This window comes from Apus apus, chromosome 4, assembly GCF_020740795.1.
Source record: "Apus apus isolate bApuApu2 chromosome 4, bApuApu2.pri.cur, whole genome shotgun sequence".
NCBI lineage: Eukaryota > Metazoa > Chordata > Aves > Apodiformes > Apodidae > Apus > Apus apus.
In genome coordinates this window covers 99,623,590-99,649,626 of record NC_067285.1, presented here as the reverse complement: position 1 = coordinate 99,649,626, position 26,037 = coordinate 99,623,590, and the positions used below count along the sequence as shown (strand labels likewise).

The 26,037-nt window shown below is 36.3% G+C and overlaps 1 protein-coding gene across 3 annotated transcripts in view; it reads left to right on the top strand.

Annotated features, from left to right (window-relative positions):
* The window catches only part of CC2D2A (coiled-coil and C2 domain containing 2A), a 57,866-nt gene that overhangs the window by 15,867 nt on the left and 15,962 nt on the right, over positions 1-26,037 (top strand). For all 3 annotated transcript variants that reach the window (XM_051617883.1, XM_051617881.1, XM_051617884.1), the window contains 13 exons: positions 685-816; positions 3,937-4,146; positions 5,967-6,067; positions 8,926-9,066; positions 9,485-9,641; positions 11,697-11,926; positions 12,803-12,980; positions 13,902-14,058; positions 15,154-15,301; positions 17,453-17,591; positions 18,399-18,602; positions 22,288-22,380; positions 24,286-24,377. In XM_051617883.1, the coding sequence (XP_051473843.1) occupies positions 685-816; positions 3,937-4,146; positions 5,967-6,067; positions 8,926-9,066; positions 9,485-9,641; positions 11,697-11,926; positions 12,803-12,980; positions 13,902-14,058; positions 15,154-15,301; positions 17,453-17,591; positions 18,399-18,602; positions 22,288-22,380; positions 24,286-24,377 (1,982 nt within the window). The remainder of the gene's footprint in view (positions 1-684; positions 817-3,936; positions 4,147-5,966; positions 6,068-8,925; positions 9,067-9,484; positions 9,642-11,696; positions 11,927-12,802; positions 12,981-13,901; positions 14,059-15,153; positions 15,302-17,452; positions 17,592-18,398; positions 18,603-22,287; positions 22,381-24,285; positions 24,378-26,037) is intronic.

Sequence of the window (26,037 nt, the reverse complement as noted above, 5' to 3'; positions counted from 1 at the left end):
TCTTCTGGTTTGCTTCACTGTGTTACCACATCAATGTTTGGTTCTAGGCTCAGCTTAAACAGCTGTGGGAATTGTGGAAATTAGAGGGAAGGCCAGCATCGTTTAGCAGCTGCACTGGCTTAAGCTAATCTTGAATCCAGGTGATGAGGGTGGAAGGATTAATTAAGACAATATTTAACATGTGAAGCCATGTGTAGAGAGATACTTACCTTGTCTGCTTTCATAGATGCTGTTTAATTAGTTCAGGTTCTGGACTAGAAGAGTTGAGAGGTGCTTTGATAAATGATCTCTGAGCTGCCATTTAGCTCTTTAGTTCTTTGTTTTATTATTTTTATAATCCATTTAAAAGGTGTGAGTGGCAGTCTTGTGTAAAACATTACAATTCTTTCAACTTCAGTGATCTAAGAAACATAAAATTTAAATGTAAAGTAACTTTTATTTTTTTCTTTAAATCCATAACACTGAATGTTGAAAGAAAAAAGTTCTTAGTCTTTTGATTTCAAAACTTGTCTATGGTATATTTGAAGATGCAATTTTTGGGTCTTAGAAAAGTTTTGGTTATTTCAGGGACAAACAATTCATAGTCATCTTTTCTTCTGTAATTGCTTTCCATAAGAATTATAACCTTGCAAGTTACTTCTATACAAAATAAGAAACAATATAAAATTCTGTGTTTATTTGTAGGGGAAAAAGTGGTTTGGTGACGATGGCAAAATCTTAGCATTGCCTAATCCAATTAAGCAGTCTTCTACTAGGCCTCCGATATTCTCACTGGAAGAAGCCATTGCACCAGAACTTGAAACAGTGTATGCAAAGGTAGGGATATTTCATATATGTGGTTCTTAAGATACACTATCTTAGTTCTGCACCAGAAAGCTGAGCGGTTTTGTGCAAAGAACCATGAGTATTGATTGTTTTTTTGGGTTTCTACGACTGGTCATTAAATGTGCTCTACTTTTTCAAGTATATTCCAATTATATATTAAAGTGTATATTATTCTTTTGTAATTTTTCTGTATATATTCAAGTATATGTTATTTTTCTGTAAAAATGATGCCTATAAAAGGATGAAGAGTTTAGGTGGTACTACTGGTAAAACAGTAAAGTGACAGATGGCTTGAAGGCTCTGAGTCACCAATGCCTCTGAGAAGATATTCTCATGCTGAAGTAGAATAGTCCTTATATTAGCGTATCTATAAAGCTGGTTGTGGTGGAAGCTGGTAAGTAGACTTTGTGAACAGAACAGAGGTTCTGTCTGCAGATTGAGAGAAATAATTGAAGCACATGTGCATGATGTTTATTTTGCAGTGATGAAGCTCCTCCCAAGTAAGTCTTTACATGCAGTTTGCTCGTGTAGAAAGCAAGTAATTTTGAGTTATGTTGCATCAGTTCCGATTTTTTTTGGTTTTCCCTCAACCACAGCATACCTACCCTGGCAGACAGCAGTTGCAGTATGCAGTCAGTACAAATCAAAATAAGTTTCAATTAGAACTATTAGCAAACTTTAAGCAAGCTTTAATTGTTCTGCTTATTAGCACTCTATTATCCCCCTGGAAAGCTGGCTTTTTTGACTTGGAAGTAGATTGCTCTTTTGGGATGCACAAGTGTTTCTGTCTGCTGCTGCTGACACAGATTTGAATGTTGTCCTTTAATTGGTGCTGGTTAGAAACAGGGAATTCTCAGGATGCATCCAGTACTACATATCTGTGCAGGGCGTTTCTGCATACAGGAAAAAAGATTGCTGCTTAGATCTTAGTAAAGATAGGCCAAGAGACCTTATGTTTGAAAAACACCATGTTTACACGAATAATGACGTGTAAATCACTGTTGAAAGTAAGACATTAATCTTAGGGGTCCTTTGTGGGCAGAAAAATAGTTAAAGGATGAAGAATTTAAAGCTGTTGTTTATATGACAGATTATATCATAAAAACTTTTTAATGAGAAACTAAATGAGAAAGGATAAGGTGGACTTCAGTGCGTTTTGTGGCCATTTATACCAACCCTGTAAAAGAGCTGTGCAACAGCTGAATTCCCCTCTCAATCCTCCTTCTACCAGTTCTTATGAAGGGGTAAACACACTACATAACTAAAAACTTCATCTTTTATGGTACCAGAATATTTCTGATTAATCTCTTCTGAAGAATTCTGTGAGGGGAGCAGCAGCACTCAGGCAGGAAGCACTGATAATTCTCTTCCAATTTGAGTAAACTGAGGACAGAAGCCATTATTGCCTTTCAGTTACAGTGGGTTGAAGCAGACTCTTGAAGCTTTGTTGCTGAAAGTTTTCATTGGGCTTTGTTGGCGTGAATTTCCCTGGCTTTAGAAAGAGGAGGCAAAGAACACAGATGAGGGGAGAGCAGTGGATGTTGTCTACCTTGACTTCAGCAAGGTTTTTGACACATCTTCCACAGCATCCCCATAGGCAAGCTTAGGAAGTGGGGGTTAGATGAATGGACAGAGAGGTGGATTGAAAAATGGATGAAAGATAGGGCTCAGAGGGTTGTGATTAGTGGCACAGAGTCTAGTTGGAGGTCCATAACAAAGTGGTGTTCCGCAGGGATCAGTTCTGCTCAATATATTAATCAGTGACCTGGATTAAGGGAGAGAGTGTACCCTCACCAAGTTTGCTGATGACACAAAACTGGGAGGAGTGACTGACAGACCAGAAGGCTGTGCTACCACCCAGCATGACTGGGACAGACTGAAGAGTTGGGCAGAGAGGAACCTTGTGAAATTCAACAAGGGCAAGTGTGGGATACTGCACCTGGGGAGGAACAACTCCATGCATCAGTACAGGTTAGGAATTGATCTGCTGGAAAACAGCTCTGTGGAAAAAGACCTGGAAGTTCTGGTGGACTACAGGATGACCAGGAGCCAGCAATGTGCCCTTGTGGCAAAGAAGGCCAGTGGCATCCTGGGGTGCATCGAGAAGAATGTGGCCAGCAGGTCAAGAAAAGTTATCCTCCCCCTCTGTTCTGCCCTGGTGAGGCCACATCTGGAGTACTGTGTCCAGTTCTGGGCTTCCCAGTTCAAGAAAGACAGGAAACTGCTGAAGAGGGTACAGCGAAGGGCTACAAAGCTGATTAGGGAGGGGACTAGAACATCTGTCTTAACTGGAAAGTCTGAGAGACTTGAGTCTTTTTAGTATGGAGAAGAGAAGATTGATGAGGGATCTTACCAATGCTTACAAATACTTAAAGGGTGAGTGTCAGGAGAATGGCGCCAGTCTTTTATCAGTGGTGCCCAGTGACAGGACAAAAGGTAACGGGCACAAACTTGAACATATGAAGTTCCATCTAAACATGAAGAGGAACTTATTTACTTTGAGGCTGGCAGAGCACTGAACAGGCTGCCCAGATGGTTGTGGAGTCTCCATCTCTGGAGACATTAAAAACTCACCTGGATGCCGTCCTGTGCAGTTTGTTCTAGGTGAACCTGCTCTGGGAGGGGGGGTTGAACTAGGTGATCTTCAGAGGTCCCTTCCAACCCCTGGCATTCTGTGATTATATATTATTTCCTCTTCGGCACAATTGAAATGGTCTACAAGGAAAGCGATCTCTGAAAGCTGGAGCGTTTATCTCCCAGCTTAGTTCTAAGATGAAATAAAATGACACTAAACAACAGGTAAAAAGAGAGCTAGCAGGCTTTTCGTTTTCCAATTCAGTGTCATTGTCTTCACTGCTTAGAAAAACACATACAGGCAAATGACTTCTTATTTAAGCCTCATATGGGCTATTGAAATTCTGTTGAATACTTGTGGCTTTATGCCACCCACTGTCAATAAAGCAAAGAGGTTACTGCAGAAGCCTTTACAGTTTAAGACTCAGTAGTTAGGTGTAGGCAGTGCTAAGTGAGTTATTTTCTGTCACAGAATCTCTTTGCGAGATATTTTTGTCAGGGCTTGTAAATAATTTTTTTTCTTTCTTGTCTTTGCAGGCAATAAAAATGACAGCTGCCAATCAGTATCTTGTTGGACCTGGAGATTTTCAGGGGCCATTTCAATTGGATATTGATATTTCTGGACTGATATTCACCCATCATCCCTGTTTTAGCCGTGAGCATGTGCTAGCAGCTAAACTGGCTCAGTTATATGATCAGTATTTAGCAAGAAAACAGAAGAATCTTACTGAACTTCTCACAGGCAAGGTATTTCTGTTGTGTCATCATAGCCTACTGAGATAATGATGTGACAGTTTAAGGTAAAAGCTGGATTTGTGTCTTCAGAGTAGAGTGATGAAACTCTGTGTGTAATGAATGGCTTTTTGTCAGACGATTAAAACCTAAGTATTTCACCTAGGTTGCTGTGTGCAGAACTACTTTTTTAAGATTATAGATTTCTGTGCTCAATTTACAAGAAACTCTATGAACACAAAAATGTTTTTTAAATCTTTTTAAATGCTTTTGAAATCTGAAAGGAGAACAATGCTTTAGAAATGTGAAGTAACTATTATGATACAACATAGTAAGGCTGGTCTGTTAAAAATTAGTTTGATTATTAATTATATAAAAATTCAGATTTCCATAGATTAAAGGTGGTGAAGATTCTCTACCTTAAATGGCTATTATAAGGGAAAATTAATCACTATATGCGATGTCATTTTTATATTACTGTAATGAAGGTCAGTAGTGCTATACAGATACTTCTGGATTTTGGTATAAATCATTAAATTACAGTTCTAATACTAGCCAGACATTTCATAGTGTCTCAAAATAATTATTTGGTATACTTCAGTCTGTCATTACTTTTGACGGATTTGCTTTAGTTTTCCATGAAACAGTGAAATAAGACATTTGGCTTTTCCACCCCTACATTACATAAACTTATGTGTGGAAGAGATTTTCTGAGTGTTTCCACAGTATTTTGCCAGTATTGTAGGCAACTGTCCAATGTATTTTTCATAAACAGATTTTAACAAATAGGTATTTTAGCCACCATTTTAAAACATGTCTGCTCTAACAGTCATTATTTAATGGCCAGATTGTTGCAGCCAATTTGTTCCTAAGGCTAAAGAAGCCTTCCTTTTCATCTCCCTCCCCACCATATGCCGGTGGATTTCTCCTCATCTAGTTCTGGTCCTTGCTTTTTGTATTTTAAAAAAAGTCCCCATTTTGGCAGGCTAAACAATATGCACTTTCTGTCTCCTTTAATCAGCTACACAGTCTGTGCCCCAGATAATTCCAGCATCTTTTAATGTGTTCAGTTATTCTTTCATTTAAAAGTTCTTTTTTTAATACCGTTGAGTTTCATTTTGTGGTTGCCCATGTATGTTTTCAGCAGAATTGTCCTTGTTTGAGCTTACTGAAGGACAAAAAAAAATCAGTAAAAGGAAAATTGGCTTAATCCTGGCTCAAACCAGGACAGGAATTCTTCCTGGTGTCCAGTTATATTTTCTCTTCAGTTTGATAGATTTATGTAAGAAATGTTCACTCCTTGATTTGTAATTTCATTGCTTCTACTTTGGTTGTAGTTGTTTTTGTCTCCTGCAGTACCATTAGCCATTCTGGTTTCATATTCAGCATTGTCCTTAAGGAGATCTACAGCAACACTGTAACTAAAATTTTAGTTCCTGTCCTACTGTTTCTTACTTTTCCCTCTTCTCCTAGTCAGACCTTTACATTCTCTTGTCTTCACAGCCAGGTATAATTTTGCATTCTCTTAAACTAGGTGTCCCATCTTCCAGATAATCATTTGAAGGCTATCTTCAAATTTTAGTTGAAGGGATTGCCTCTTGTCTTGACAGTATGGTTTCAAAAGTGCATTTGAGCTGTACCATTGTTCCCAGTTCTGCCCTTAGACCTCTTCTTCCAGTTGTTGTGTGTAATTTGTTATGCTTAAATGCTTTGTTGCAGGGTGTCCAGCTTCTTTCAGGCACTCACCAAATCTACAGTCCAGTCATTTTTGTTGTTTATTGATTTTATAGGGTTACGTTTACTGTGTTACAGTGTTAATTGTTTGTTTGTTTAAGCTGGATGCTCTGAGGAACGCTGTGCAATGTAGCATAGACGGTGGTGGGGCTGGTGTTCCTGTGGCACAACAGAGGATACCTGAATACAAACTTGAGATCAGGTAGGTGTGGATTCATTAAATCATTGCTTTTTAAAACTGTATTCCTTTTTTCCTTTCCATGCTGGTACAGAACACATGTTCAAAGACTTAAATTCTGCTGTAAATTGCTCTACATAATTTTGAAGGCTTAAGAGTTCTTACCGATAAGTTGAGTAAAAGAATTGTGAAGAAAACACAGCTTAGGCTGAAATCCTGATTCAGAAGTGGTCTCATTTGATTATATTTTATTAGTTACTGAGTAAGTATTTATTGGTGTGTTCTGCACAGTTAAAATTTAGTTAAAGTTTTAATAGACGTCAGCTGGATACATGAAGCTCACAACAATACAAGTGAGATAATTTTTTGAACAGACAAAAGACCTAGTTTTTTTTTCATTTTCCTCATTACACAAGTGTTCTTGATTCACTTCCCATTCTTAGGTATTTTGGCCATCTTTTTACCAGTGGGTTGATATACATAAAATGGTAGATTTTTGTTTTACAAGATTGCTGGTATTGTTCTTGGACAGTATCAGGGTAGTAAAAATATATTACAGTTTTTGGCTTGGTAGTGACAGTATTATTTTTGGCAGAGGGACAATGGTAAGCAGTAAGATAAAAATTAAGTTAGTTTTGAGATCTATGCTGAATAGCCTTTTAACTAGTTGATGATTAATAAAAATCTGAGTTTTTCACAATCTGAAGGTAGGCAATAGTGTATTAATTTATAGAAATGGAAATTTAGACTGATGTAATGGGTCACATGATAATGCAATAATTTTTTTTAAATTAATAACAATTCTACTTCGAGCCTTAAATCTAATCTGCTTACACTTACACATCCACTCATTACTCTTAGTTTGGAAATTGCTTCTTCAGATTTTTCATCCTTCAAGTACTCTGTCTTGTACTATATTGGTATCTGTGCAGGACATAAAGAAGTCTATAGTGTATTATTTTATACTGAAGGACAAAGTCTTCCTTTTTGTAAAAGGAGTAGCTTTTGTTAATATTTTCCTGACATATCTGCTAGGGTACTAGGAACAGGCACTGCACAGTTACCATACAATACCTTGGAGACAGGAGCTCTCACCAGGGAAAGCATGACAATAGCAATGAAAAGGTTCACTGTGGGAATAAGCTTCTTGGATTTTGGCACCAATACTGAGGCTTGCTTGATGGTGAATTATATCTTAGAATATTCCTTCTGGATATCTTAAGTGTTTTCCTAGGTCTTGAATGCTTTAGTTTAGTGTCACACTATTACGAATCAGAAGGAAATGAGGTCAAATCAGTGAGATAAGTGTTGCCTAAGCAATGTGAGAGGAACTTGGCCAGAATTATTCTAGGGCATTTTATATCTATAATTCTTTCTGGCTGCAGCTCTGTTGCTGGAAGCTGTTACACATATGACGCTCAGATGGGCTCAGGAATTTTTACTGTCATGATGTTTAATACAAACTTGGACCACATATGTTGGTAATAACATCTGACCAGCCTAGTCTCTCTTTTAACATTGCATTTCCCTAATGGTCTATGTAGTACTCTCATGAGAAATTACACATGTGAAGAGAGTGCCGCATGGAAAATTCTGATTGTTTCCTCCACCCTCCAGTAACATAACTGGTGTGTACTGTCTGCTGTCTGAAGATGAGAGCTGTAGTTTTCCATTAGTTTGAGGAAGAAATGTCATCTGAATGCAGAAAACTTTTGCAAGTTAGCTATTTCAGCCTTCCTGTCCTAATTTGCTGAGAAGGAAGCTAACTTATGCTGTGGATTGCAGATTTTAGGCTCTTCTGGCTGATGCATTTTAGTGGAGGTGATTCTCTACTGAAAGGCCCTGCTTCCAAATTCAAGTAGAAAAGTGTGATTACTGACTTGAATGTTCCTCATGTCTTTAAGGTTTGTCTTTTAGCTTAATCTAGTAGACAAAGAGAAAAAGCTGCATGGATAAGTTAAATTAAAATTGCTAGCTAATGAAGCGGATAAGTTACTCATGGTGTTCTGGAAAGTCTGTATTTAATCTTTGTTTACTGTTTTAATTAATTTGTTTATGGTTTTAAATAAAGTATGATGTATTTCTTCTCTCAGCTCTAATTCAGCCTCCCTGTCTTCTATATTCTCTGAGTATTAGAAGGTGTAATGTGTTTACATCTTCTTGTGTTTGTTTTTTTAAAAGTCATGTTAGTTTTATTAGACATGTTTAGCTACCAAGAGTACTGGAAACAGTCTGTGCTTGTGCTGCATAGACATTTACATCAGAAGTGTGTGTTGGTCGTTAAAAGTGCTGATGAACAGCCCTTTTCCAAACAGATTAGAAGGTGAAAATAAGAAATACCAATTCTGAGGGGAAAAAAAAAAAAAAGCAGCCCTGTTAATTTGGTGTGTGTTAAGGATCTTTTAGGGCTGTCAGAGAGCTTACATTACTTCTATATATCATCACATTATCTTTGTGATTCCTTTTAACTGGATCTAGAAGCATGTTAGGTTTAAAACATATTTTGTAATGTACAGTTTTAGTAAGAATTACTTCATAGCAGCAGCAGTAAGCTTCCTGAGCTGTTGTTTACATAAATTGACTTTAGAATTATTTTAATGATGTACAGCTGTAATAAGCATTTCAGAAAACTGAGATCTCTAGAGAATGATCTGTAGTTGAAGTCATGTCCAAAATGCAAGAGACTAGGGTACAGAAGGGAAGAAAATCCTGCCTTCTTCAAGTCTGGGCTTTATGCTCTTTGCATTTAATCCACTGCAGCCATCAATCAAATTGAAACCCACATCCTTGGTTTTTGGCATTGCAAGTTTTCACTGTATTGTTCCACTGAATTGTTAAAAAATTATGATTGATTTTGTCCATATTTATATATATATTTCTAGGCAAACCAGAAGACTTCGTGATGCTGAAGAAGAAAAAGACAGAATGTTGCTTAAGACCATTATAAAAGTTTGGAAACAAATTAAATCCCTCCGTGACTTTCAGAAGTTTACTAACACACCCATGAAACTTTATTTGAGGAAGTATGTTTTGATAATGCTTTTTGTACATCATTTGCCAGCAGTGGAGTTTTGATAAGATTAGTCTATTTGGGAATTTACAATTCTGTTATGACAGGTGCAGAAGTAAGAATTTGAGTAGTGTCTAGTACTAGTTGAGCCTGCCACTGCTCTTTTTGAGTCTGGGGAGGCAGGAGGGTTAAAATAACAAGTAACAGACAGGAATTTCTAAAGGCTAATGAGCAAAGACAAATTATCTTAATTCTGGATGGTAACTATCTGCTCTCAACTCTTAGGCTATGCTAGTATTTTAAAATAGAACACACTTCTGATATAGTAAAACCAATTCATGGAGAAGTAGATTTATTATGTTATATATTATAGACTTAATTGTAGCTCTTCTGTTAACTTATGCAACATGTTGCCAACTATTGTTTTGAAGGGAAGAGACTGATCAGAGATTAGATGAAAAAAGATATGAAGCAGAGATTCAGGCTGAAATAAATGAATTGCTTGAAGAATGTACAGAGGAATATGAAAAGAAAAGAGCGGAGTATGAAACTGAGCTACAAAAGTGGAAATCCTGGAAGAAGATACAGGTTTGTTTAAATTATTCAGTTTCCCAAGAAATAAAATTACTACTAAATGTGTTAAAAATGTGTCCAGAAAGCCTACTTCAGGTAGTTATGCATAAATTTTCTAATGTATTTTGATGCATTCTGTCTACTTAGAATTAATTGATAATTTAAAAATTGAAATGTGCTATGTTTTTGTGGAGCATTGTCTTCCTGCTATTGTTTTTCAGCACTTCAGAAGTTCTTTCTTTATATTTAATAATTTTGCAGCATTCACATTCAATTCAGGCCCTATATGCAAAGAAAAAGCATGGATTAATTTTGTGGTGTGTGAGTATTGAAGCAAAATAATTCTGGGGTGTTTCTAATGAGCAAGCAGTTGATGTAATCTCAATAATTTATGTTCAGCAGTGTTCCAAAACACTTTTAGCCTTTTATTTCTGAAAAGCTTTATTTTTAATAATCTGTACTGTAGTTAATGTCTCAGTCACGCTTCAAGGGGATATTGACAGATAGAGGAGCTAGAACAATACACTGCAACAGGATGATCTTTGAAATAGCCTGTGGCAGTGTCAGCAAAATCAGACTTGCTTTCACAGTTACATGGCAATGTACTGGATACTCCAAGGTAATAGTGATTATGCTTGAATATAATTACTGCCCAGTTTGAACACTGTGGGGTTTTGGATACTGAAGCAAAATAGTTTAAGGAAATGCTTCAAAGATAGTATCTACTGATACTTTTAAGGAAGGTGTTTTCACATAGTAGCATCTGCAGAGGGTATTTCAAGGTGTTAAGAGGGAAAGCTGGTGTGCTGCTATTGGAAATTCTTGACCACTAGTGTCTTAAGCACATGACATAAATAGTCAGTTCATTTGTGGGGTAAATTGAATGAAAGTAAAGTGCAGATAGTCTTGAACATTGGTTATGGGAGGTGTTGTCTACCTCTAGCCAGTTATGCCTTCACAAATATAATGGTGGATGGTCCGGCTGAAGCAGCTCTCAGCATCTTTTTATTGTGTTAGTCACAAACTGTCTTGAGACTGTGATGATTGTGGTTCTTTCCCTTTGGAGCAAAATGTAGTAAACAGACCTTCCTTTCATGCCCAGAAGTACTTTTACTCAGAGTACTTTGTTTAGAGTCTGTTTAGGGTCTGCTGTTAGAGTCTTACTAGCACAGATCATGTGTCCTGCTTAGATTCTAGAGGTAGAAAAGACTAGATGAATTTTAAAATAAATACAAGAACAAAAAGGGTTACATAAAATTAGACCAGGAAAGAAATAATATTTGTTAATAAAAATGTGTGAACAACTTGTTAGGCTAAATACTTCAGTTGGTGAGAAGAAACTGCTGGCTTTCCTTACTTCCTCCTTTTTTGCTTGTGCTGTCTTGAATCACGAAGTGGCTGGTGCTTCCATGCACGCGGTGTGTCCGAGCAATTTGTAAGTCTGTGGAAGAACTTGCTTGCAGTTGTTTAAAGCTGAACATGCACATGAACACTGAAGTTCTGCAATTTAGGAGATGCTGAAAGATATGTTCATTGTTACATTTGTTTATTCTTCTGTTTGGTATAGAGGAAGGGAGGAGATCATTCTGCTCATGCTGAAGATCCTGTTAAGCTAAAAAGCTTGTGCTCTAGGTTTTGTGGCACATGTCCACTCACTTTGTCAGTGTGTATGCAGACAATGTAAATCAAAGAACTGTGGCTACTGGTTGAGTAACCTTCCTTCAATCCTAACAGAAAGCACATGGTAACTCAGGACAAAAGATAAGTCAGCTGCTAGGCAGAATGTTTCAGAAACATGTTTATTTTATAAGTTGGTTGGGGTGGTTAAATAAATGTTCTTTGAAGCACATTATGTTTTTGGAGCATATGAATGGAATGCATTGCTGAATTCTGAATCTGAAATAGTACTATATAGAATGAGAGAAAACCAACTTTTGTGTGTGGTGATTTTAAAGCTATACAGTCATTTCTCATACATGTTTATCACTTGTGAATCAAGAGAACATGACAAAAATACAGCTCTATTTATTGAAAGAAGTTCAAGAAGAATATTATTATTTTTGTATACAGAAGTCCAAGAAGAAAAAGAAGAAAGACATTAATGAAGAAGAATCAGTAGAAAATTATGATCTTGATGAGGAACCTGTAAAACCCATCCCACCTAAAAAGGCCAATATCCTAGAAATAGAGCAGCAGGTTAGAGAAAAAGCTGCCAGCTGCAGAAGGAAACCTGGAGAGCCTGCTGTAATTCCTGAACTGGTCCTGTCAGGAAGCATAACTCCAACTGAGCTGTGTCCTCAGTAAGATACATTTTCACCTGCAAATTACTTTTTCTGTTATTTTCTGCTGTTATTGATTGAGTGTTTGTACAATTTTAGAAGCCTGTGCTCACCATTCTGTTCAGCCTAGTGATAAAGCTTCTGCTTCTGAAGCTGATATGATATAATTTAATTTGTTTTCAATTCACATGAAACCTTTTATAAACTGGGCTTGGAGAATGCATGTCTACACACTGCCTTTTGAACCTTCTGGTGTTGCTTGAGCATAGAACAGTGGTGTATATATAAAAAAGTTGTTTTCAGTGTAGTCTAGTACCACTGTCACTAGCTAGTCCTTTATGCCAGGTCTGTGCTATAGTCAACAAAGGGAAAAAAAAAGAAATAGTATCGTAAACCAGAGATTTCACTGTGGATAAAATAAATGTATTTGTTTGTGTTGCTTTCTACGTATACACATGCAATTTAATATACATATAATAGATTTTAGTAATTTTAAAAGTGCTTTTTTTCATATTTATTCAGCAAATAGCCTCATCAAGGTTTATTGCTTGGCTGTTCTACTCCTAGTGACTAAAAACTTCAAAATCTTAATTCAATTTGGAGGAAGGGAGTAGAAGGGAATTTTGTTTCCTTAAATAACCACCACTTGGAGGTGGCTTTGCTGGATCTAAAATTTGACCTGTTTATTTTAAAATCATTTTATACTCCTGAGAAGAAAAAAACAACTATTAATTAATAGTTACAAAGTCATTCCTGTGTGGTGAAATTTATAGAAGAACATCAGCTTTATTTGTGTGAGTTTTGTTTCTTCTTGAGGAATCAGATTCAAATTGAAAATAACCAAATAACAAAAATGTTATTAAAATTATATAACAGTTTGTTTTAACGTATTTACAGGGCAGAAGTTTTGCGACGAGAAGATGTGAAGAAACGCTCAGCATTTATAAAAGTCCTTTTCAACTCCAAAGAAGTATCAAGGACTGTTACCCGACCAATAAGTTCAGATTTCAGAGTTCATTTTGGACAGATTTTCAATTTACAAATATTCAATTGGCCAGAGAGTTTGAAACTACAGGTAGGTAATGGTTTATCATAGAAACTCTGAAAAAGATAATATGAAATGTAATTACTCCTGTAATGCTAGTATTTTACTCTATGGTAGTGGTGTAAAGACTGAAAAACCTGTGAAAGACCCATTGTAAATTATCAGTCTTACACCCCTTCCTTGCTTCTTCAGTCACAAACATTCAACTTTGCTGCTACATTTTTAGTGCTTGTGCTTTAAAATAAATACGTATGTGTGTATGTTATGTAACATGACTATGGGCTGCATGGATGAAACAGAATAATTGGGACATGATAAATTATGTTAATGAAACAGCCTCTTAATAATTTTAGAAAAAGTGATTCATGTTGCAGATAAACTTGCCTCCCATTCAGGGGAGGATATAATAGTCCTTGCCTGTTCAGTTATGTAGTGCACAAACTGAAAGGGAAAAGGATTGCCATATTCTTGGATTAAAAACATCTGAATGGAGAAATCACTTGCATCACTCTGAGCCTGCAACCTGCCAGGAAGGAGAGAAGCAGCCTGCAGTACTGCCAGAAATGGAACTGTGTGCCTTACCCAGCCTTTTGTGGTAAGGGAGAGTTAGTGAGGCAGAATCCCTTTGGCCTGTTTACCTGATGCCAGTGACTGTCACGAGCAGCTGAATATTGTACAATGATGCTCTCTGAAGCCTGGAGTTTGTTGTACTATTCTCAGTTGTGTTAGAAATGTGAGAAAGGATATACTTCTAATTCAGGCCAAGTTAGCAGACCTTTTATCTAGCAGCAGGTAATTGGGTATTTTAAATTAATACAGTTGCATTAAATTAATTATTTCATACTTAAGTCATAGTAAAACCTTTTCCCTGGTTATCCTACAATATATTTTCAACTTTAATGAATTCACATGTTTATTTTTTATTATGTCTGTTGCCATGTTTTTTTCTAGATATATGATACAGTGGGTAAGAGCAGTACCACCTTGTTGGCTGAAGTGTTCATACCTGTTCCTGAGACAACGGTTCTGACAGGCAGTGCTCCTATGGAAGAAATAGAATTCAGCAGCAATCAGCGTGTGATGTTAGACCATGAAGGAGTTGGGAGTGGTAGGGACTCTCAGTCTCTCTCAGTTCGGTATTTCTCATTTTGCTGGAATCACGTGCCAGTAACAGGCTGGCACAAGTTTCAGAGTAAATTCTATTAAGAGTGTTTATAGCTTCTGTAACTGCATCTTATAAAATAGTCATGATTCTTGTTATTAAAGTTTGCTGTGGAATTTTCCTATCTTTCTAATTTTAGTAGTATTACTGGAGCTTTATTATCTATAGAAGGTTTTTGTTGTGGGTTGTGGGTTTTTTTTTTTAAGTATTTAAGTAATCAGGCCTCTGACACTGCAGAGCAAGCAGATTCTATTAATCAGTGTAGCTCCAGTGATTGTAATAGTTTAAATCACTGAAGAACTGGCTGTGTAAGTTTAAATGCAGAGTAATTTTTTGTCTTCCTTTTTGCTTTGTTGACATCATGCAATGCATTTCATTCCTGGAACCTTAGAAAGATAAAACAAGGGAGAAAGGAAAAAGGGAAATAAGAATAATCTGTAGTAGCATATGGAACTTTGAAGTTTATAAAATAAGTTTAAACCACATTATGAGATGATTGACTGGCAAAAATTTGCCATATATGAATTTTAGATCAAGCTAGAGCAGAAAAATAGATAAAAAGCTGTGGAGGAAAGAAATGTGGTAAATTATTACCACAAATGTGTAAATGTAATTGACCGTGATGACTGTATATACAGTTGTGTGTCAGAAAGCTTTAGACTCATGCAGAATTCTTTTGACTCTGAATTTCTGTTGCATTAATAACAGTATGCTGAATCTGAAAACTGCCAGAAATACTAAATAGTGTGCATCTGGGAAGGAAAGAAAAGCCTTTGGCATAGCTTTCAAGGCACAACCTTTCCTTTTAACCCAAAAGGAAAGTGTTTCTGTACGTAGAATAGAATCTTTCACTTCTTCTATAGAACAGTCCTGTCCTACAGCATGCAGCATGTAGCAGAATCAAGTTGTTCCACGTTAATCCTGTTTATATAAAGGCACATGTTATTTGACTACTTATTTTCAGGAAGTATCTTTAGAAATGTTTAGGCATTGTCTTTGAATGCATAAATATACTACTTGGAGTGTTTTCCCCCTTGTTAGGTGTGTCCTTTTCATTTGAAGCTGATGGTAGCAACAAAATGACTTTAATGACTTCTGGAAAAGTATCCAATAGTGTCTCTTGGGCAGTTGGAGAAAAAGGAATCCCATTAATTCCTCCAGTATCTCAGCAGAACACAGGCATTCCAAGGTAATATGACATAAATTTTTAATAATTAATGTGAAACCGATTATACTAGTATTTAAAAAAAACAGATTTTGATAATCAAGAATTTTCATCTTTCTTTTTCCTTAAGTTTAGATACTTTATTTTGTGCTATAACCCCCTGCAGGTATCTTAGAGTACACATTTTTGGTAAACAGATTTTAGTTAGAAATTGTATTTTTTACAATTATTTATTTATAGACAGTATTAAAGATAAACTCAAGCTGATTAACTTACTTCTATGGTTTTCTACTAGAAGATGTGTATATTGGCAAGGAACTTTCCTGTTATTTCGTATTGAAAGTGCATTTCGGGATGCTAGTGGGACACATGCTTTAAATGCTATTTTTGTTATTAATGATAAAAATAATGCTACGAAAGCAGTAGAAGTTAGTATGAGGGCCTGACACTGTTAGTGAATTAATCAATGAAAAATTCTCGTCTGTCAGATCATTCCACAATAATGCTCTTATGGACTTTCTCCATCAGAAGCCTGTTGGCCTGCAATAATGAGTATATTATTCCATTCAAAACAATCCATTTTCCCCTGTGGCTGCAAGCCGGGTATTGTAGAATATTTATCAGTTTTCTTTTGCTTTTATATCATACCAGTGAAGTCAAAGAGATGATATGTAAATTACATGCTTTTGTAATATCCTGGGCTAACTTCACTGTAAAGCTTGAAGAGTTTTTTCATACTTATTAACACTGAGCAAGTGCCTCTTTTAGCTGATTCATTCTGTCAGGTTTATATTTATTTAGAGGCTAGATATTGGTATCCAAGTCACTCTGTTACTATTTTTGACTCAAGCTGCAGCCATTAGGGTAATTTGCTGATCCAGCATATAGTAACATGCTGACTTCAATGAGACTAGAGTAGCATGAGATTGAAATAAAAGGATGCATTCCCAAAGACTAACTTTAAACTTGGAAGACTAATCACTGTTGTAAGTGGAAAAATGGGGAAATTCAGAAGGATTGTAAAACATTCTTCTTTGTATCACGCTCTAGAGATGAACTGCCCTCTGTGACTTTCCGTTGCCTGTTGTGAAAGTCAGAGACAAGATATTCATGCCTAAAGTTAGCTTTTGCTGCCCATCAGCTTTTCAGCACAGTTGTGATTCACTGTGCATTTGTTCAAAATTGATGCCTATAGATAAAACCTTGATGTTACTTCTTTATTTTCTGCTCCGGTGAATGCTGGGTATTTGGCCGATTATAAACAAGCACAAGAGAGATCCATAAATTCTTAAAGCTTACTTGAAAATATTCAGATAAGCAGAGAACAAAGACTCAAATTAGCACTCCTAACAAGAAAAGGGGCAAAATCCACCTTCTGTGGTATTTGGCAAACAACATGCATGTCCTAGTGTACTGGGTTTATGTGGCATGGTTTGGTGGTGGTGGGGCTTCAAGGGTTGCTCTCATGGGAAGATGCCAGAAGTCTGTCCTGACTTGTATTGTCAGGAAGGACCAAAAGCAGGGCTGCAGCACGAGGGAGGGGCTGCAGCACGAGGGAGAGGCTGCAGGGGTGTTCCAGCATGGGTAGTGCTCTGTCCAGCCTACAGGCCTACAGGAGCTGAACATGACTGGCCAAGCAGCGTGCTGGCAGCAGTCCCAGACATGGCCAGGGGACAAATTGGGCCCCAGAGTGTATCCAGAAACAGCAGGGAAGGGGATGGAGACCAAGGTTACAGAGCAGGTCTGACAGAGCCATCCAGGAGGCTCAAATACAGGATTTAGGGCATAGCACAAGCAAGAACTGTACACCTGAGCCTTTTGTAGTATGGATTGCCAGAACTTTTATGTTAGCTTTCATGCTGTGAGGCAATTTATCATCTTGCTTCCTAGTAATCAGCAAGATGGAATAGTGTAGGTATATCATAAACATATCACTAAGCACCTTATTACCTTGTACAAAAGTTTCTTCCACCAGTTCCTTCGTATTTCCACCTTACTTTCCTTTGCAATTTATCATGCTCTCAGTTGCATAGCTACATACAAGAATTGTGTAGTGGAATTTACTTATAAGGTTGTGGGGAGCTTTTTGCTTTTTTTTCTAAGATTGTTCAAAATACTTATTAAATATTGCTAAATGTATTTTAGGTATAAGTTCTGTCAATTCTGTCTTTTTAGTTCTTTAAAAAATATTGATGCTATTGCATCCATTGGCACATCAGGCTTAACTGACATGAAGAAATTAGCCAAGTGGGCAGCAGAAGCAAAACTTGATCCCAATGACCCGAACAATGCAGCTCTGATGAAGCTAATCATGGTAAGCAGCTTTTTCAGAGTTGTAGGGCTAATGGAACTATGAAGAACCTAATCACCAGTACCCCCTCAGGCAATCCACATGCATGCCAGAAATGCAGTAGCCTTTGAATTTGTGATGGGCATACTTGGGTCAGTGTTAAAAAGAAAAATGCCTATTAAAAATACAATTTATTAATCCATCTAGTAGTGGGTTAATACTTTATTAATGAGTATGATTTATTAATCCATTCAGTAGTATTCTAGTGGTGAAAAACAGGTGTGAGGGGAATATGCAACTGATAAATTTATAAATTAAAAAACTACAAAGTTTAAGTTTGTTATTTCCTTATATTGCAGGGATATTCCCAGTATACCTGTATGGCATTAAATAAGTTACTTATGAATAATAACTGCTCAAGGAGGTCTAGTGTATTGTGGAAGTTGGGACTTTTCTAAACATCAAATTGAGGAGCAGTTTACATAGCTGAAGTTGTGTAAATGAATCAATTTACATAACTGAAGTTGTGTAAATGAATTGTCTTTTCAGTACAGCTTTCTAGGTTACTCTGCTGTGTTACAGTTTTCCTACTCTTGAGTGTTTTGTTTATGTTACAAGGAAATTGAATTTTGTTGTATTGTCTCATACACTTTGCTAACAAAAACCTACTTTAAAACACTTAGTGTTTCAATCTGAGTTTGATCCATCTCAATTGCTTTTGCTTAAAATTAACATCCTTGCAATATGTATCTAAGACATACAGAAATTATTTTATAGACATTTGTGACTTTGTATTAAAAGGTTAATTTTTTATTATTTTTTTTTACTTAGGTTGCTACAAGTGGAGAGGCACAAGTTCCTGATTACTTCAGATTGGAACCATTGCAGCAAGAATTTAATTTTGTTTCTGATGAGGAATTTAATAGATCAAAGAGATTTCGACTCTTGCAGCTCAGGAACGGGGAGGTGGCAGAGTTTCGAAACTACAAGCAAGTCCCTTTACATGAACGAGAAATCAGTGAGAAAATATTCCAGGTAGAATGTCAGCTGAAATATTTCTTTCTAGTTTTAATGCTAATAATAGTTGACTTCCAATTAAGTCAGCTGGTCCCTTAAAGAGCATAGAGCTATGCCAATGGGTAAAAAAAGTAGAATTTTATTCCTTCCATCTTTGCTGTTGTTATTTTAGTCTAATTAAGGTAACTTCCTTCCAAGGCAATATTTCTACACCTATACTGTGGAGGGAAGAAAATACAACACTTCAATTGCTATAGACACAAATGGTCTAAGATTTTTTTTTTTTTTAAAGTTAAGAGACTTTTTTTATTTTTTAAAGGTTATTTCAAATGAAGAAAGGTAATGCAAAGATAAGTCAGGCTTAGGCTTCTCTGTGGAGGCTGCTGGAAGCAGTGACTCTTAATGAGAATTAAAGCCTTTTTATGTTTTACTACAGCAAATGGTGCAGTTTTTTCTGTTTTAGTATATTGTTCCAATTAGTTTACCCTGTCCTTGCCTTTCTGTTAATTACCTTACTGAAATGCAATGTGTGCATTTTTTCATTTGGGTCACACTTCGATTATTTTTAATCTCAACTTATTAGTGTTAAGTTACACATTCTTTTGTTCTTTAGCAATTCATGTGGCTAAGGAGCATTTCAGTATGTTCATTCCTTAGGATCAGAATCTTCTCTGATTCTGGCAACTGTTGCTTTATCCCTACTTCTTCCTACATAAATTTATTTGAAAAATTCCTTTCTTCCATTTCTTTTGGATTACATCTTTTTTTTTTAAAAGATATGTATTAATTCAGTCATGTCCACATACCTAGCAAGATGATGCAGTGAAAACAGCAAGACTCATCTGAGAGGCAGGACAATGATAGACTCAAGTTACTCCAAGAGAAATTCCAGTTAGATATAATGGAAAAAAAATTTCTCAAAGTATTCAAATTCTAGAACGTGTTGTCCAGCAAGTTTATAGAGTTGCCATCTCTACAGATGTTGAGAATTCAGCTGTCAAAGGCCCTGAGCATTCTAATTGGAGTTGCTCCTGCTTTGAGCGAGAGTTTGGATCAGATGACCACCAGAAGTTTATTCCAACCTACATTATTCTAAGATTCTGACCTCTTTTAGATCTGTACTCTAGGCCTCAGAGTGTCTTAGTAGTCCTTTAGTGGACCCTGTCTAGTTTCTCCACATGCTTCTTGAAGTGGTAATGCCAAACTGGACACAATAATTCAGGTATGCCCTAACAAGCACCAAGCTGAAGGGGCTAGTAATTTCCCTTTGACTGTAGGCCATGTTACTCCTGCCCTGTGGTTTGCCTTTTGCCAAAATAATGTGTTGTTCCTTGTCATTAAACCATAACCCCCAGATTTTTTTCAGTATGTCAGTTACTCTGTTGGCCGCTTTCCAGTCTGTGCCAACACAAGCAGTTACTCCACTCTAAATGAAGAATTTTGCCTTTTCTTCATAGAGACTTCAGTTGTCATAGAGTCAATTATCAAGAGCTCTCTGAACTGTGGTTCAGTCATTCCTTATATTAACCACTCTTCCTAATCAAGTATTGTTGGCTAAACTGCTGACACTCTATTGTGTCTCCTCATCCAGGTCACTGATGAAGATACTAAGCAGTATTAGCCCTGTAGTCATTCCCCTGGGTGCTTTGCTAGTTAGAGAACACAAGCCAGTCATTGAGCTATTCATCCGTACTGTTTGAGCTGAGTTGTCTAACCTGTTTTCAACACAGAAAGTAGTCCGTTCAAACCCTATACTTCCTCTAGTTATCCCAGCCAGGAAAAATTGCATTCTGCTTGTTGACCGTAGTGATATTTTCAGTCTATATCCTAGCTCTTATTCCTAGATGAAAAATTCTGTAGTCATACCTAAATCTGATAATGGAAGTTTCCTGCTGTCAGGTAGCTGTGGTAGACCACCAAGTACCACAAAGACACTTGTTCACTTGCCTACTTTCTCCTACTCTGGACAGGGAAGAGAACAGGTGGAGCAACAGCAAGAAAACTTATGGGTTGGGGTTGTTTTTTCTTTTTTCTTCCTCTTCCCTTTGCTTATAAAACTAATAAGCAAAAAACAAGTGATATAAAGGCACTTCCCACCTGTCACATGTAGACTGATCCCTAGCCACTCTCTGATCAATGGCTACTTTCCCCAAAATCCTTTAGCTTTCTGTCTTACTGCTGAGCATGACATCAGATGGCATGGAATACCCCTTTGGTCATTTTAGGCTAGCTGTTCTTTTTGTGTCCCCTCCCAGCTACTTGCACACCCCCAACCTGCTTGTTGGTGGGGAAGCTGGAAAAAAAGAGACTCCATTTCATGCAAGCACTGCTCAATAAAAAAAACACTGCTGTGATAGCAACATTGTTTTAGTAACAAATTTAAAACCTAGCACCATACTCGGTGCTATGAAGAAAATTAAGTCCATCCCAGCCAGACCCAATACAATTAGGCCTTGTAATTATCTTATTTTTTTCCCCGCTGTGGTATTTCCTCAAGTGATTGTGTTGTATTCGTCCTCTCCAATCTTTTCACAGTGTATGGCACTAACATGCAATACTGCTATGAAATCTTACTTTGCTTTATATTTTTGGCTCCTTGTGTTCCTCAGAACAAATGGGTCCACTGCCTCTACCAATAAACTCAGCAGCATGGACTGTAGGTTGTCGGTAGTCCAAGACATGCCATGCTTATGGGCAAGTAGAATGTCTTGATGCACTTAGGGAAATAAAGCAACACAAGTGTCTTGGGTCAAATGGGAAGAGTTTTATTTTCAGGTTCAACGTCAAAGTTTGGGCCAGTCAGCCTGTATCTGAATATTTGCTTTAGCAGAAGTTTATGATCTTTTCCTGTTTCTTCTGAAAGTTTATTTAATACCAACAGTTTACTAACAGTTAACAAGTACTAATTAATGATCTGTGGTACTCTAAATCAAGAGTGCAGTAAAAAGACTTCTGAAGGGATCAATGCATATGAATGTACCAGTTAGACATTCAGTTCCTATTACTGAACTTCTGGCTTAGTCATTACTAGATCTGCCTGAAAATTAATATTTCTGCCTCAGAAGAGCTATTCTTATTTTGTTTGGTTGCTAATCAACAAATTCACTATGCACCAGAAAAGTTAAATAAAGATTAATTGTGGAAATAATGAAGCACTGTTTCCAGAATGCGCTTCCTGGCCCCTTTATCTTAGGAAAAAACTATGTTCTCATAAGCAACAACAGTAGCAAAATGACCTGAAGATTGATTTTACTCAGTAGCTTTTACACGACTAGCTGTAGTTCTAGAGCCAACCTGATTTGCAGACTGCCATAAAGCTGTAAATCCTGGTAGACCCCTTAGACTTGTAGGCTGTCTTTTGTTGGGAGCTGAGTGTTAGTTCTAGCCTTTTCTTAGTTTTCTTCAGTTTACAGCAGCAGGTCAAAGTTCAAGCTTTAAAAGAGGGGGAAATCTTTAAACTATTCACAGTAATTTAAACCACATGAGTCTTGTAACTTAATGGAGTTCTTGTCTCTATTGATGGAAGTTATAGCAATGCTACTGCTGTGTACGTTGGCATTAAAAACAGCTTTATAAACCTCTGACATCTATTTCGGTTTACTGTGATCCACACATTAATATTAATGAAATATTTACTGTTTTACTTGTATGTAATAAATCACTGAAGATACATCAAATCACAAACTCTAGTAAATATCTTTAGGACTATGAGAAGAGATTGCAAGAGAGGGATGTGATTGACAGCAAAAATGTCATTGATGCACACAGAGCAGTTGTTGCCAACTATCTACAGAAGGTAAGCTAGAAAAATACAGATACACCATATTTCTTTAGGTCTTATTCTGCTTCTATACATGGATGCTTGATTTCCATAAATACTAAAAACTGATTATTCTCTAAACATGACCTACAGATATCTTTAAAATTCCAAGTTAAGCCAGAAACTGGTCTAATTGAACAAGTGAAGATTTATGAATTAATTATTTTGTGTTAATGAAAAAAGATGCAATGTACAAAATGACCAGCCATTCTGGATTTTTCTAGCAGTTCCGTAAATTATTTTTTGCTTGAGTATCCCAGAGATTTGTATTGTTGTGTTCCAGTTATTCGCTGATTTCCCTCTCCTCCCTATTTTATGTAAGCAGTGATGTTAAAAACTTATCTTTATGAAAATGGCCCTAACCACTGTTAAAAATCATTTAATGCAATACATAGTGCCTTACCTTGCAGCATAAGGCAAAGTCCATATCTTCCATCACATTACCTTCCTTGTGGTATTAGAGTAACATCTTCTCCCTCTTATCTTGATGTAATTTATTTTTCTAGTCTGTTCATTCTGCTAAGATGACATTCTCTTTAATCCTAAGATTTACAAAAAACAACCATAAGAAAACATTGGTCATGTAACCAAGAGCAGTTTGTAATTTCAGACATTTTGGCGAAATAGCAAGTGCAAAACATGGCCACCAGTATCTCACCAGTACTGGAAATATCAAAAAGTGGATCACATTCTAGCCAGCTAGCAAAACATGTAATGTGATGATATGGTTGATTTGATGTAAGGCAGAACAAATTTTCTGTTAGAAAGAATGGTCTGTAAAAGAATTGCAGGCTATGAAGAGTGTTTAAATCTTCCAGGAAAGTGCCAGAGCCCAGATTGAGAATGATAATATATAGAGAAAAAATAATTTTAATAAAGCTGACATGTTTGTGTCAGCCCTGTAGGTTTTGTGTGGCATGTGAGTGTGTGCTTAGACAGTTTATGCAGTGCCCTGACTGTAGTGGTACAGTGGTACAGAGTAACGTACAGTATGGTACTTTGTCACTCTTTTAGATTAAATACAAGTAGCCTTCTTAAAAGAATATTTGGATATTTTACACTTCTACAAATTGTCAGATATGCTTGAAAATTAGATTGTTTGCATCAGAACTGAAATTCAGTTGATGCTGTAACATTTATATGCCTATCACTCCAACACAAAGGTATAATAACTTCAATAACAACCTTTTAAAAATAACAAAGGGAGATGTATTGCAGAAAATTGTTATTGCTGTCCTGCTAGTGATCTTGTAACAGCGCAGTTTATGAAGGGGTTACTGGTGTTAGTAGTAGGAAAAAGGCAATACTTTCTCAGTTTGCTTCCACGTAGCTTTTGGGAGATAAGGGAAGACTTTAATTTCTATGCTTCAGTCTGTGAACTTGGCAGAGAAATAAAAGGAACTGAGGATTTAAAACATTTATTTGGAATCATAGTATTTGTAATACAGGCTTCACCAATTGTTCTGCAGTCAAAAGCATTGCTTTTATTCCCTATGAATAATACTGTTTAGATTTTTCTACAGCCTTTTCTGCAAATTCAGTTAGATATGGAAAAGAGATGATTGTTAGTGTCATTTATTGTTGTGATTATTTCTGATTATGAGTTCTATGCAGGTAAGATTCATTTTCTGATTGTGTGCTTTCCTATGTTATTCCTGGATAGCCAGTAGGTTTCTAGCGAATCATTGTATTTGTAAAATGAGTTTATGTTCTGAAGAAATATCTGGTAGAGAGGAATGTTCCTTGACCCATGATTCTTTTAAATTGGGAAAAAATAACAAATGTCTATTTGGACATTATGTTTAATAGACAGAATGCAAATATCTACAATGATTTTGAATTAGGAATATACTTTTGTCTCTTCTCCCTCCCAATTCACAGGTTCGAGAATCAGTAATTAACCGTTTTCTCATAGCAAAACACCATTTCATTCTCTCTGACCTTGTAAATGAAGAGGAGATTCCCAGCCTGGGGTAAGGGAGCTACCTTTATTTGTTCCAAATAAAAACAATTAATGTAAAACCATCTCTTATCATTTTTTTTTGCCATGTGTATTGATGTGACTAACTGATGCAATTTTGTGTTTGGTGTATAAACTTCTGTCACTAAGTACACCTCTGCCAGTACAGACAGTGTCTTGATACACAGAGTGCATAAAAACTTCATAAAGAAAAAGTCTGTTTAGGGCAGCAGTAATGTGACAGCATGTAGATAACACTGAGCAGGATATAATCGTCAGGCTGTGATCTGATGAGCTGAGCACTGACCTTGCTAGTGCCTGATGGAAGGGTTTCCAAATAGCAGACAAACATCAGAGGTAGTAACACCACTACTGGTTCTGTAGGTGATGCTCATTTAGAGTCAGTGCATGGGCCCTGTAAATAATGTGGAATAGATTATTTTAATAGTAATTTTCTTTATTTTACTTCTCATGTATTTCTCTTTGCTGTTGCTTCATATGCTGTTTACTTTTAGAAAGATTACTGGGTTTGGAAATTACTTATTTTATCCTTAAAGATTATTGTTTGGTTTAATACCTAAGCTCTTCGAATTTTTGTTCTAAATCCCATATTTGTTGATTATGACATTTATCAGTCATCACAGCGTAGATGACTCTTTATTAGTGTTGCTCACTTAAAAATCTGTGTAAGTAATTAGGTAATAAAAGATAGTTATTTTTTCTTTTATCTAAAGTTGCTTGTGTTCACTATAAACCTGAGACCCTTAAGAACACACAAAGCTTTTTCTGTCATTAGTATAAATCTAAACAGTCCCATCTGGTGGAGATACAGAGACTTGCTCTCTTACAAAAGAGTTCATCCTATTTTTTAGTTCTTGTTTTCACATCACAGAATGGAAAAATCCAAAGGAGAGTAGTCAGCTTGGGGAGACATTTAAAATCAAATGCTTCATTGATATGTTCTTATCATGAATGCTAATTCATGAATTTAAAATACACCATTATTTGTTTAAAGTATCAGTTTAGTTAGATATTTCAGCAACTCCTGGGTTAATGTTATTTTAACAATAATTACTGTGGTGGTTTTTTTATTATGTATAAAGTAATAATGCCATTTGCTATCAGTTTTTAAAGCGAGTTTTGAAAAGTCTGCAGTGAATATCAATGATGTGTAAAAATATACACCTGCTGTTTTTTCTTTTCCTATTTTGTTTGGTTTTTCTTCTTTTTTTCTTTGTTTCTGCTTTGCCTTGGGTTATAAGTTCTGAGGGTCCAGGGTATGTTGTGGCACTTTCATTTTGCTTTCTTTCTATAGCCTGTTGTTTGTTACACATAGCTGCATAATTAGATTTTTTGCTTATTCCATAGAGTGGTAGTAATCATCTGGTAGATACCTTGTTTATAGCACTGTAGTTTAGATCTATGTTGAAATTATGTCTTTGCCTTATTTGTACCTATAGTTTTGGAAAAAAACCCACCTTTTTTGCACATTTAAGTTATAATATCTGAATATAAGATAGAAATGGATTCTGTCATATTCAACAATTACAACATTTGTCAAAATGTTTTTTCAAAGAGTTTTGTATGGTGCTAACAGGAACATGTATTTCCTTTTCATGTTAGTGCATAACTTGCATGTGGGTGATGGGAACACTAGAATATTGGGTTTTATG